Source organism: Erpetoichthys calabaricus, chromosome 8 (assembly GCF_900747795.2).
Source record: "Erpetoichthys calabaricus chromosome 8, fErpCal1.3, whole genome shotgun sequence".
NCBI lineage: Eukaryota > Metazoa > Chordata > Cladistia > Polypteriformes > Polypteridae > Erpetoichthys > Erpetoichthys calabaricus.
This window is the reverse complement of record NC_041401.2, coordinates 166,324,177-166,338,072: the sequence shown is the minus strand read 5'-3', so window position 1 is coordinate 166,338,072 and position 13,896 is coordinate 166,324,177. Positions and strand designations below refer to the sequence as shown.

General features: G+C 40.5%; 1 protein-coding gene across 1 annotated transcript in view; it reads right to left on the bottom strand.

Annotated features, from left to right (window-relative positions):
* tmem269 (transmembrane protein 269) overlaps window positions 1-13,062 on the bottom strand; it is a 31,264-nt gene extending 18,202 nt beyond the window's left edge. Inside the window, exon 1 of the mRNA XM_051930397.1 lies at window positions 13,007-13,062. Coding sequence (XP_051786357.1) covers window positions 13,007-13,031 — 25 coding nt within the window. The 5' untranslated portion in view covers window positions 13,032-13,062. The remainder of the gene's footprint in view (window positions 1-13,006) is intronic.
* Between the last annotated feature and the right edge of the window lie 834 nt (window positions 13,063-13,896).

Sequence of the window (13,896 nt, the reverse complement as noted above, 5' to 3'; positions counted from 1 at the left end):
ATGTATCTGAAACCATTTCAAGATATCTCAATATAACTTACTGGTCATTTGAAGATATCTTAAAAAAAAACATGGAAGTCCCATTTATTTTTCAGGAAGTCATTTTGAGATATCTTCAATTGCATTTCTATATCACAAAATGCCTACAGACGTATTCAAGATATCTTGAAATGCATTTGAGATATCATATGAACAGAGTAGAATTGGAAGACATCTGTCTGAATTATCTCAAAATGTCATTCAAGACTTCTTTATGTAAACTGCTCAAAAAAATTACAGGAACACTTTGAAAACACATCAGATCTCAATGGGGAAAAAAATCCTGCTGGATATCTCTACTGATATGGACTGGATAATGTGTTAGGAACGAAAGGCTGCCACATCGTTTGATGGAAATGATCAACCTACAGAGGGCTGAATTCAAAGACACACTGAAAATCAAAGTGAAAAAATGATGCGGCAGGCGAGCCCATTTTGCCGAAATTTCATTGCAGCAACTCCAAATTGTACTCAGTAGTTTGTATTGCCCCCACGTGCTTGTATGCATACCTGACAACGTTGGGGGGGAGGGGAGCATACTCCTAACGAGACGACAGATGGTGTCCTGGGGGATCTCCTCCACGATCTGGACCAGGGCATCACTGAGCTCATGGACAGTCTGAGGTGTAACCTGGCCGTGTCAGGTGGACAGAAACATAATGTCCCAGAGGTGTTCTATTGGATTTAGGTCAGGCGAGTGAGCGCGGGGGCCAGTCAGTGGTATCAATTCCTTCATCCTCCAGGAACTGCCTGCATACTCTCGCCACATGAGGCCAGGCATTGTCGTGCACCAGGAGGAACCCAGGACCCACTGCACAGGAATAGGGTCTGACAATGGGTTCAAGGATTTCATCCCGATACCTAATGGCAGTCAAGGTGCCATTGTCTAGCCTGTAAAGGTCTGTGTGTCCCTCCATGGATATGCCTCCCCAGACCATCACTGACCCACCACCAAACTGGTCATGCTGAACAATGTTACAGGCAGCATAACGTTCTCCACGGTTTCTCCAGATCCTTTCACGTCTGTCACAGTTGCTCAGGGTGAACCTGCTCTCATCTGTGAAAAGCACAGGGCACAAGTGGTGGACCTGCCAATTCTGGTATTCTATGGCAAATGCCAATCGAGCTCCACGGTGCCGGGCAGTGAGCACAGGGCCCACTAGAGGATGTTGGGCTCTTAGGCCACCCTCATGAAGTCTGTTTCTGATTGTTTGGTCAGAGACATTCATACCAGTGGCCTGTTGGACATAATTTTGTAGGGCTCTGGCAGTGCTCATCCTGTTCCTCCTTGCCCAAAGGAGAAGATATCGGTCCTGTTGATGGGTTAAGGACCTTCTACGGTGCTGTCCAACTTTCCTAGAGTAAATGCCTGCCTCCTGGAATCTCCTCCATGCCCTTGAGACTGTGCTGGGAGACACAGCAAACCTTCTGGCAATGGTATGTATTGATGTGCCATCCTGGAGAAGTTGGACTACCTGTGTCACCTCTGTAGGGTCCAGGTATTGCCTAATGCTACCAGTAGTGACACTGACCGTAGCCAAATGCAAAATTAGTGAAAAAACAGTCAGAAAAGATGAGAAGGGAAAAATGTCAGTGGCCTCCACCTGTTACACCATTCCTGTTTTGGGGGTCGTCTCATTGTTGCCCCTCTAGTGCACCTGTTGTTAATTTCATTAACACCAAAGCAGCTGAAACTGATTAGCAAGCCCCTCTGCTACTTAACTGACCAGATCAATAGCCCAGAAGTGTTCCTTTTATTTCTTTGAGCATCTATTTTCAGGTATGTGTAATTCATCTTAAGATATCTTAAATACACATTCAGCTATCTTAAAATGCATGTTGGGATATCTCTAAATGCTAATTTGGCTTGCCATAAAAATCACCAATTTGAAGACACAACAAGCTCAAAGCACAAGAGGACATGACATAGATTACTATTAAAAAGGAAGACACTGACCAGTGACAATACCAAGGGCAAGACTGCTAATGCTTGAGCACACCCATTGTGTGAAATTCTCTCATTTGCCCCTTCATCTTCCTTGATGTAGGACAGAGTAAGGTAGTGCTCTCCAAATCTGGTCATAATACTGTATCTAATTGTAAAGATGATCAACTCAAACCAACTAAGATTATCGAGAACTTAACAAACTGCAACACAGGAGAAATGTGTAATTAATGAGGCAGCACAGTAGTGCAGTGGTTAGTGCTTCTTCTTCATGGATTAGCTCCCTAAAATCCCATACCCAGTAGTTGTCTGTCTTCAGTTTGCACATTCATTCCCCTGTCTTTGTGGACTCTCCTCCAAGTACTCTGATTTTCCTTCCTCTTTCACAAAGACATGCAGGATAGGAATTTAACCCGTTCCCAATGGTTCTCCGAAATGCACAGATTACCCAGAGGTAAGATGAAAGGCACTGTCCTTCTGACATTGGAGCCACTGTCTTTTTCCCTGCCGAGAATATCTTCTAGTGTCTGTGTAGCCAAAGGTTAGAAGTGTCCCACTGTGATGTGTAAAGTTTATTCCAAAAAATGGAGAGAAAAGCCAAGCAAAATGACACCTTTTATTGGCTAACTAAAAAGATTACAATATGCATACAATATGCATATTGTAATCTTTTTAGTTAGCCAATAAAAGGTGTCATTTTGCTTGGCTTTTCTCTACATTCATAATGGCTAAGACGGTACAACACCCTAGTATTCCAAAAAATGGGTAATTGAGGCCCTAACAAAAAGAACCTGACAGGGAAATGGACAGAAACAAGTGGAAGATGACTCAGGCAGGCTAATTAATAGTACTGATGTGCCCTGTTTGGTGATGATCAATATATGGCCAGTGGCCACTGTCTGCTATTTAGAAGTTTTCCCTGTGAATGATTTCAATGGAATAAGTTGTTTTAGGCATGGAGTTTTTTTTTTTTTATTAAAGCAGGTCTAACCCATCACTTTTTGTACTGAAGCCATGAGTGATCAGAGCAGGTGCACAGTGCACAGTTAGGGGAAAAGGTGCTATTTGGGCCTTAGAAGAGCACAGTCCATAAATAACATAGCTGAAAATGGTAGTTACTCATACCTGGCATGTTTTCCTGCTGGGTGTCCACAGTGTGCTCCTGTTTCCTTCCAAAGATATGCAGATTTGGTGACACTAAACTGACGCTAGTGTATGTGAGTGCTTCTATTCACCTTGCGATGAGCTGATGCTCCATCCAGGGATTGTTTCTGCCTTGTGCCAAATTCTTGCTGGAATGGACACATCCCTGGATTAATGGAGTTAATCATTAAACATCCTTTTCAGAGATATTGTGGTAAAGTGTCATCGGAATTTAATGGGTGTTCCAGGCAATTCACAACACAGAGAAGCCGAACCTGTTCTCACCGTGATAATATCTCACACTGCCACTTGCTGGATTCCTCCAGATTTACGTAAAGTAGGCCTGCAAGTATAAACAGTAAAATGCTTGCGTAGTAGGAGTGTCTGCTGGAGCATGCGTCGCGTCGCGTGAAGTATAAACCGGGCATTAGGCCTTCCTCTTTTCCTCTTGCCTGGCAGCTCTATCATTAACATCCTTCTCCCAATATACTCAGCATCTCTCCTCTGAGCATGTTCAAACCAATGCAATCTCGCCTCGTCCAACTTGAGCTGACCCTCTAATGTATCACCTTCACTATATTCATCTTTTTGTACCATATTTCTCTCGTCTGATTCATCTGAAGGGGTATATAGACAGGTTCAATTATGTCCAGTACTTCAATTAAGAACACAATCCCAGCGAGTGAGCGCCCTCTGCTAGGGACTGTCTGTACTTTGTGTAGGCCATATCTTTGTACAGCTAGTGGGGAAGCCCTCAGAATTATTGACTCGTTGGATATCTGCCAAAACCAAATTGGTCAATGTGTTAGTGGGAGTGTGTGAATGAGGGGTCATTGCAATAGACCATTGAAGGAGGTTTCCTGTATTTTACCCAGTACTGCTAGGACTGGCTCCGGGCCCCTGAACTGAATTAAGCAGGTTTGAAAATGTAGAGTATGAAAATGTGTGCACTATGCAGAATATACATCATACTCTGCCCAATAAACTTAAAAACTAAAGTGTTACACATGAATCGTTATTCAAGCCTCAAAACCTGTCACAGAGAATCAACAAAAATTAGATTTCATTTATGCAGATTTCTACCACTGGCATATGTACAGAACATTTCTTCACAAAACACCATTGCAGCTTTTCTTTTCTAATTTGCTTTCAAGTTTAAGATCACAGACATTTTGCCTTTAGAACATTAGAACACTCTAGACGAGAACAGGCCATTTAGCCCAACAAAGCTTGCCAGTCCTATCCACTTATTTCTTCCAAAAAAAACATCAAGTCGAGTTTTGAAAGTCCCCAACGTCTTACTGTCTACCACACTACTTGGTAGCTTATTCCAAGTGTCTATCGTTCTTTGTGTAAAAACTTTCTAATGTTTGTGCAAAATTTACCCTTAACATGTTTCCATCTGTGTCCCCGTGTTCTTGATGAACTCATTTTAAAATTACAGTCTCGATCCACTGGACTAATTCCCTTCATAATTTTAAACACTTCAATCATGTCACCTCTTAATCTTCTTTTGCTTAAACTGTAAAGGCTCAGCTCTTTTAATCTTTCCTCATAATTCAACTCCTTTAGCCCTGGAATCAGCCAAGTTGCTCTTCTCTGGACATTTTGTAGCCTGGAGACCAAACCTGCACACAGTACTCCAGATGAGGCCTCACCAGTGCATTATAAAGGTTGAGCAGCACCTCCTTGGACTTGTATTCCACACACCGTGCTATATAGCCTCACATTCTGTTAGCCTTCTTAATGGCTTCTCAACACTGTCTGGAAGTCAATAGCTTAGAGTCCACTATGACTCCTAAATCCTTCTCATAAGGTGTACTCTCGATTTTCTGACCGCCCATTGTGTATTCAAACCTAACATTTTTACTTCCTATGTGTAATACTTTACATTTACTGACATTAAATTTCATCTGCCACAAATCTGCCCAAGCCTGTATGCTATCCAAGTCCTTGTAAAGATATAACGGATTCCAAATTATCTGCTAATCCACCTATCTTGGTATCATCTGCAAACTTAACCAGCTTATTACTTATATCCTTATCTAAATCATTTATATACAGGTGCTGGTCATAAAATTAGAATATCATGACAAAGTTGATTTATTTCAGTAATTCCATTCAAAAAGTGAAACTTGTATATTAGATTCATTCATTACACACAAACTGATGTATTTCAGATGTTTATTTCTTTTAATGTTGATGATTATAACTGACAACTAATGAAAGTCCCAAATTCAGTATCTTGGAAAATTAGAATATTGTGAAAAGGTTCAATATTGAAGACACCTGGTGCCACACTGTAATCAGCTAATTAACTCAAAACACCTGCAAAAGCCTTTAAATGGTCTCTCAGTCGAGTTCTGTAGGCTACACAATCATGGGGAAGACTGCTGACTTGACAGTTGTCTAAAACACGACCATTGACACCTTGCACAAGGAGGGCAAGACACAAAAGGTCATTGCTAAAGAGGCTGACTGTTCACAGAGCTCTATGTCCAAGCACATTAATAGAGAGGTGAAGGGAAGGACAAGATGTGGTAGAAAAAAGTGTACAAGCAATAGGGATAACCGCACCCTGGAGAGGATTGTGAAACAAAACCCATTCAAAAATGTGGGGGAGATTCACAAAGAGTGGACTGCAGCTGGAGTCAGTGCTTCAAGAACCACCACGCACAGACGTATGCAAGACATGGGTTTCAGCTGTCGCATTCCTTGTGTCAAGCCACTCTTGAACAAGAGACAGCGTCAGAAGCGTCTCGCCTGAGCTAAAGACAAAAAGGACTGGACTGCTGCTTTCTGATGAAAGTAAATTTTGCATTTCCTTTGGAAATCAAGGTTCCAGAGTCTGGAGGAAGAGAAGAGAGGCACAGAATCCATGTTGCGTGAGGTCCAGTGTAAAGTTTCCACAGTCATTGATGGTTTGGGGTGCCATGTCATCTGCTGGTGTTGGTTCATTGTGTTTTCTGAGGTCCAAGGTGAACGCAGCCATCTACCAGGAAGTTTTAAAGCACTTCATGCTTCCTGCTGCTGACGAACTTTATGGAGATGCAGATTTCATTTTCCAACAGGACCTGGCACCTGCACACAGTGCCAAAGCTACCAGTACCTGGTTTAAGGACCATGGTATCCCTGTTCTTGATTGGCCAGCAAACTCGCTTGACCTTAACCCCATAGAAAATCTATGGGGTATTGTGAAGAGGAAGATGCAATACGCCAGACCCAACAATTCAGAAGAGCTGAAGGCCACTATCAGAGCAACATGGGCTCTCATAACACCTGAGCAGTGCCACAGACTGATCGACTCCATGCCACGCCGCATTGCTGCAGTAATCCAGGTCAAAGGAGCCCCAACTAAATATCGAGTGCTGTACATGCTCATACTTTTCATGTTCATACCTTTCAGTTGGCAAACATTTCTAAAAATCCTTTTTTTTGCATTGGTCTTAATTGATATTCTAATTTTCCGAGATACTGAATTTGAGACTTTCATTAGTTGTCAGTTATAATCATCAACATTAAAAGAAATAAACATTTGAAATACATCAGTCTGTGTGTAATGAATGAATCTAATATACAAGTTTCACTTTTTGAATGGAATTACTGAAATAAATCAACTTTGTCATGATATTCTAATTTTATGACCAGCACCTGTATATTTAGAATAGCAGCGGTCCTAGCACTGACCGCTGTGGAACACCACTCTTAACATCGGCTAATTCTGAAGAGGTTCCTCGCACCAATAAAATGTTTTCAATTACTTGTTTAATTTTCAGTTGTACATGAGCAACTCTTTCTTAGGTTCCATTCATAAAGTTACAGCATCTTAATGATAACTAGGCCATCTCGTATTTGCCTTTCCATGGAGACCTCATTTATGTCTAAAGAAGAGCAAAGCAATCCTAGGTTGCCTTTATTCAAGGACAGAATGAAGTATGGTTATTGTGTTTGGGATCCAGCGCCAAAAGTAGCAGGACAACTCTGCCCTGTTCTTTGCTTTTCTGTTTCTACTTAAAGTTTTTATAACGTGTCAGCTTACAGAAACTCAGTCCAGTACAAAAAAGTGCTTTCCAAATTATAATGATGTAGACCTTTGAACACCTCTTCCTTCACTGGTTTCCTAAATCCGCTAATCCCAGTAATCAAGTGTTTCTGATTTTGAGATTTAGTTGAGGTCCCTAAGTATGTCTTTATATTTTTAGTTTAGGCTTATGTTTAATAAAAGTAACATAAGCAAACTCCATTCAGGAATCAAGGCAACGCTACTAAGTAATATAAACTGTTGAGCCAAAAACATGATGATCACCTGCATAATGTGCTGTTTCTTCTCCGTGTGCCACCTAAAGAACTTTGACATGCCAAAGCATGGATTCCACAAGAATTCTGAAGATGTTCTGTGGTATCTGCCACCAGGGCAATAGCAGCAGATCCTCTAACTCTTTTAAGTTATGAGTTGGCACTGCCAAAGATTACACTTGCTGATCCAACATTTCCCACAGATGCTCGACTGGATTGAGATCTAGGGAATTTGGAGGACAGAGCAACACCTTGTACTCTTCATCATGTTCCTCAAACCATTCTTTAACAATTCATGCAGTGTGGCTGGGTATCCGGCTGAAAGATACCACTTGCTTTGGGGAATACATTTACCATGAACAGGTGTACCTGGTCTAAAAGAATGTTTAGATAGGTGATGCACATCAAATTAACAGACACATAAAAGACCTTGACTGAGCGTTTACCAGCAGAGCATTGCCCAAAGCATTACAATTCCTCCTCCGAATTGGCTTCTTCCCACAGTGCATCCTGGCACCATCTCTTTTCCAGAAAAATCAGCACAGACGACCTTTTTCCTTTGATCCAGGATTCAGTTCTGACACTCACTTGTTCATTGTAGGTGAGCTCGACAGCAGAAAGGGAATTAGCATGGTTTTATTCTCACTTTCACAAAGACATGCAGGTTAGGACATCTGCTGACTCTAAATTGATCCGAGCATGAATGACCAATTGACCTGCAATAGATCACAGTCCAGTACCCAGAAGAGTTCGATACAGTGCTTGACGTGACACATTATGCCCGTAACCATCATTAAAAATATTTGCAATGTCACTGTACCCATTCTATTGCTTTGTACCAGAAGGGATAGCCTTCATTGACCTTATTCCTGCCCCACCCTCTGCTGGCAGCTTGTGGTTCTTTCCTCTTCGGACCTCTGTTGGTAGGTGCACAACACATCTGACCATGACTTGCCATAAAGATTTGGCCTTTATCAAAATCACATAGGTCTTTGCTTCCACTCATATCTTCTGCATTCAACATGTCAACTACAAGTATCTCATGTCAGCTTACCGTCTAATATAACCCCTGACCCTGAATCATTTGCCTCAGTGTGAAGCCCAGGGTGTGTACAGGCACCCTAACCTGGCAGAGACGAGTTTTGCACTCATACACGGTTTATGTACAGTTCACAGCTCACAGCACAAGATAAATTGAGCAACAAAAAAGGCAAATACTGTATTGACCTTTTTAATTTTAAAGGTGTCCCGGGGCCTCATGTATAAACGGTGCGTATGCGCAAAACTGTTGCGTAAGAACGTTTCCACTTTGAAATCACGATGTATAAAACCTACACTTGGTGTAAAGCCACACACATTTCCACGGTAGCTCATACCCTGTCGGTGAGGAAGAATGGAGCCGGTGTCGTTTAATGACAACACCGCCCAGCTCTGGTGCGAGCATCTACGTCTCAAAGAAGCACACAGCGCAATTACACTCTGTTGGGCACACAGCCTGTGCACTCATACAGGTGAACACAGGCGCTCAGGTAAAATAAATAATCGGGAATGGTCTCTCCTAGACTTTGATCGTATACTCAGATATGGGAATGAATATTTGAGGAGTAAACCGCAAGACAATGATATTTTTATATGATGTACATTAAAGAACCATCAACAACAAATTAAATCAAATAATAATATATTGAACAATCATTATAAAAGTAAAGTTGAATAAAACGGACTATGCAGCTGCATGAATAAAAGGTTAATGGAAATAGTGCAAAACTTCACAGAAATCTACGTTTTGTACCTAATACTTTGGTTGGCCTAAGTGAAGGCGTACTCAAGTAATCGTGTTTACACACACACACACACGCACACGCACGCACACACACACACACACACACGCACACACACACAGACTTAATTCCAAAAATGGTGTTTTCGGACTCAGGGATGTCTAAAACGTCGAGATTCATCAAAATCACGAAATGAAATTTTTTGAGGATTCCAATACTTTCCCTATACTTCGTATACGAGAAAGTAAAAAAAATCAGAAGATGAAAATAACAAAGCTGGTGTTCAAATGGAGTCCCATCAAAAGATGAAGATTGAGAAAAATAACGTGCTGGAGAAGGTACTGTGTAACACACGATCAGAGCTGGGCCTAGAGGTATTTTTACTTGAGGCAGGAGGATAAATTTGCGCACCTATGTATAGAGTTTTTTTTTATTACTAATAAGTATTAAATAAAAATAAATAAATAAATTATTTTGAGAACAAAATAAATGTATTAATTATTAAATAAAAAAATCTCAGAACGCAGTAATAGTACAATAGTAATAGGAACATAAAATTGCACATATTAAAAATAAAATCACACCAACCATAACAAAATAAATATTACACATGAGATGAATTAAAATATTACAAATCGTCAGTTTGCTTAAGGTCATTGCAACATACATTTAGCTTTTTTTTTATTTTGCAATTTATTAATTTTCATTTTTCATCAATTTGGCGCCCTTTCCCATTGTTCACCCGAAGCAACTGCCTCGTTTGCCTCACCTTTGTCGCGGCCCTGCACCCGATCATAAATCAGTAGCCACTGGGTAGTACAAACATATAAAAAACGATAGTAAAACAAATATTAAAGAGACGGGCAAACGGGTCGGCGCCATTGCAGTTCATAGAAAAGTCCACAGTGATTCAGTGTTGTATAACAAAAAAACAAAACTTCCAATGGGTGAACACTTTTTATTATTTATATACAGTCCACTGTAAAGTATATCTGCGGTGGGTTGGCACCCTGCCCAGGATTGGTTCCTGCCTTGTGCCCTGTGTTGGCTGGGATTGGCTCCAGCAGACCCCTGTGGCCCTGTGTTCGGATTCAGCAGGTTAGATAATGGATGGATGGATGTAAAGTATATTGTGGTAATGAATAATTTCAAAAAATATAATCTATTCAGTTCAGAACAGCTGTAAAAGCATATACCGTTTTCTCAAACTTACATTAGGGAAATGTTTTGTACTAACACAAGTTTAATAAGTAGAGATAATCAAGTGACAGATTTGGAACGTTTTCTTTCAAAAGAGATATCCTTAAATATGCACCAACTGACAAATAAACATTTGAAATGGCCAAAGAAAGAAGGCCATACCACATGCACTTCAGAACAGGCCATCCACTTGAAGCTAAGCATGTGCTGGTCCTGCCAGTACTTGGATGAGAGACCACCTAGGACCGACGCTAGGAAACACTGACCTAGGACAGGGGTCCCCAACTCCGTTCCTAGAGGGCCTCAGTGGATGCAGGTTTTCATTCTAACCCTTTCCTTAATTAGTGACCTATTTTTGTTTCTAATTAACTTCTTTTGAATTAATTTTAATTGGCTTGTTTTTTAAGATTTGTTCCCCTGAATTGTATCATTTCTTTTTTAAATGTCACCCAGACAGAAATGAAATGTGAAGTGAGTGAGCCAACAGAAGACCAACTAAGTCAGGGCCATAAACTCCAAAGAGTTGCTTAATTATGTGCCGATTCTTGTTATTAATTAAACCCGTTCTTTAATTCCTTGGCTTGTTGATGCTCTCATTGTTCAATAGCGTATATTTCTGAAATTGTTGATTTTTTACTTTTCTAAGAGCACTGGTTAAATGTTTTGGGGACCTGAGCAAATCAACATTCCTGAGACCTTCATCTTTTTCTGTTTTCAGATACTGTATGATGGACACAGTTTGCTGGTAATTTTTGGGTCATTTTGAATTTCATTATTGTTTGGTTGCTAATTAAGAAAAAAATAAAAAATAAGGGGTCTGAGTCTTCAAGAGCAAGCCAAATACAATTAATTCAAAAGATGTTACTTAGCAGCAAAAACAAGCCTTCTAATTAAGAAAAGGGTTTGAATGAAAAACTGCAGCAGCTGTGGCCCAATAGGACTGGAGTAGGGAACCCCTAATCTAAGAAAAGCTTGGATTGTTGCTGGAAGAGGTGTTGGTGAGGCCAGCAGGGAGCATTTACCCTGTTGTCTGACTGTGGATCCCAAGGCCCTAGTGCAGTCATGGGGACACTGTACTGTAAAAATGGCGTATTCCTTCAGATATGACTTAAAATCGAGGTCCTGACTCTCTTTGGTCATGAAAGATCCCTGGGCATCCTTTGTAAAAAGTAGGATATTTCCTGATGTCCCTGGCTAAATTTCCCACCATGGCCTAGTCATTGTGGCTCCCTAATCATCCCCTGTCTCTATTTGGCTATCTCTGTCACCCCTTCACCACCTAACAGCACATGTGTGGTGAGCATTCTGGCACAAAAATGGCTGCTGTTGCATCATCCAAGAGAAGATACTGCAGCATCAAAGCCAGATCTGCCAGGCTGCAGGAGCGTTTTTACCTCCAAGCTGTTAGACTCCTTAACACCAGGCTGACCTTCCACACGGCCTCAACCAGCTCTAAAAACAGGAACTTTTATACATGTGAGCCACTGTCCTGCAAAGATGAGTGGGCATGTAGAGAAGAACTGAAAATCTCATACTGACCTTTAAGTATTTTGACATTCTTGTTATCCTTCTGCTGTGAAACACTGTGAGATACACGTCTTAAACAACTATTATCATACACTGATAATTTCTGTATTATCTATATCTATTTATTACAGTATATTACATATCTTACACATTAATATTGCTGCTACTTCTTTGTCTTGTCTTTGCACAATGTCTTGTCTTGTTTGTGTTTTAATTTTAAATTTAAATTTTAATTCTATTTTTAATTTATTATTTGCACGTCATGTTGTTATACTGTGAACCCTGAGCTTCGCAATTTCGTCTGTCTGTATACTTGTTTATGGTTGAGATGACAATAAAGTTCACTTTGAATTTGACTTTGATCATCCAGGTGGGTGCTGCACATTAGTGATGGTTGAAGTGGCTCCCCACTCACTTTGCAAAAGTGCTTTGAGTAGTGAGAAATATAAATGTAAAGAATTATTATTTATTATTATTACATATAACATGTGGATGTGTGCTTCTGTTACGAACACTGAATGTTGAAAAGTTCTATCTACTAACTTAAATGAGATTGTTTGCCATTCAGAGAACAGTATATCAAGAATAGAAGGAACAAAAGTTATTTTTCAGATTCCTCCTTGGCAAATTATGGGATCACAAATGCTTGATGCCAATCATTAATGCATCAGGCCCATGGCAGAAACCAACCCAGGATAGGAGATATGAAATTTCTTTTTGCATTCAGCTTGAGCATCTGTGTCTTCATTATCTGGTCAAGTCTGATGAACTGAGCCAAGTAAACTTGGTGAATATTGACATTTATAAGTGCATTAATGCTGTGTGGTTTGGCCTATTCATTCCAGGGTCACGCTAAAGAATAAATATGGTGGCAAGCAGTTAAGAGTTTCAAGCAAATGTCCAAGAAGGAACACAATGAAAACACACTCAAAGGTGATGGATTAGGCCCATTTGTGTATCCAATGCTGAACCACATTGGTGACAACAGTGGTGATTACAAAGTCTAAATCCCAGGAGTTGTGTGACAGTATTGCCTCCCCAAACATTAACATGTATTTTGCACATTAGTACTTACTGGCACAGGGCACCATCATTAACATCTTGATTGAAGATGAGCTTCACTTCAAACTATAAAACACAAAGGCATAAATATCTTGGTAATCCATTGTTACTTTATGAATTTATGATCATTATTGATTTGTCATTATCCCTACAAGAAACATCAAGCTTTACTAACATTATGACAATGGTACTCATTGTCGCTAATGGAAGGCTACAGGTCTTGACAGTCTTTAATACACCCTTGACTTTCATGGAACTCCTTTTTTAAATTACTTTAATTTCCTGGGTAATATGTGAAAATAAATCTATATATATAAAAGCCAAATACCACTGACTCACTCATGACGAAATCTCCCGAACCATGAGGACCTGGGACTTGAAATTTGCAATGTAGGTTACCCTTGGCCAGTAGGTTCTCGATAAGAAATGGTTTTAAACATTTCGTGGTCCAAGCATGTTCTGTCTGTATGTCTGTCTGCTTTTCACGAGATAATTACTTAACAGATTTAGATCTGGTTGTTTTCTATAATTTGCTTGAGCTTTCCAGTTGATTTTGCAACTTCTCTCATCGTGCTAAGAACCATAGTTTGCTTGTGGTACTTATGTATTTATGCAAATCCAAGAGAGTGGCTGTGGGCCAAGAGCAGAGGGATGGGGCCTTCCTCATTCATGCGCCAGCCTCTGTTCCAGTTAGTCTACCTCTCACCACATGTTGGAGTGCACCTTGCCTCTGCTTAGCCAGCGATACCTGTTTGTTCAGCAGACATTATCATCTAGAGATTGTTAAGGAGTAAGGTTTGACGGTTTTGAGAGAGAGATTAGAGCTCCATGTGTTTTAGAGGGTAGCTGCTGATTGCCAGAGATATCATGGCCATGTGCTTTTCTCCCCATGTGGGGACGCTC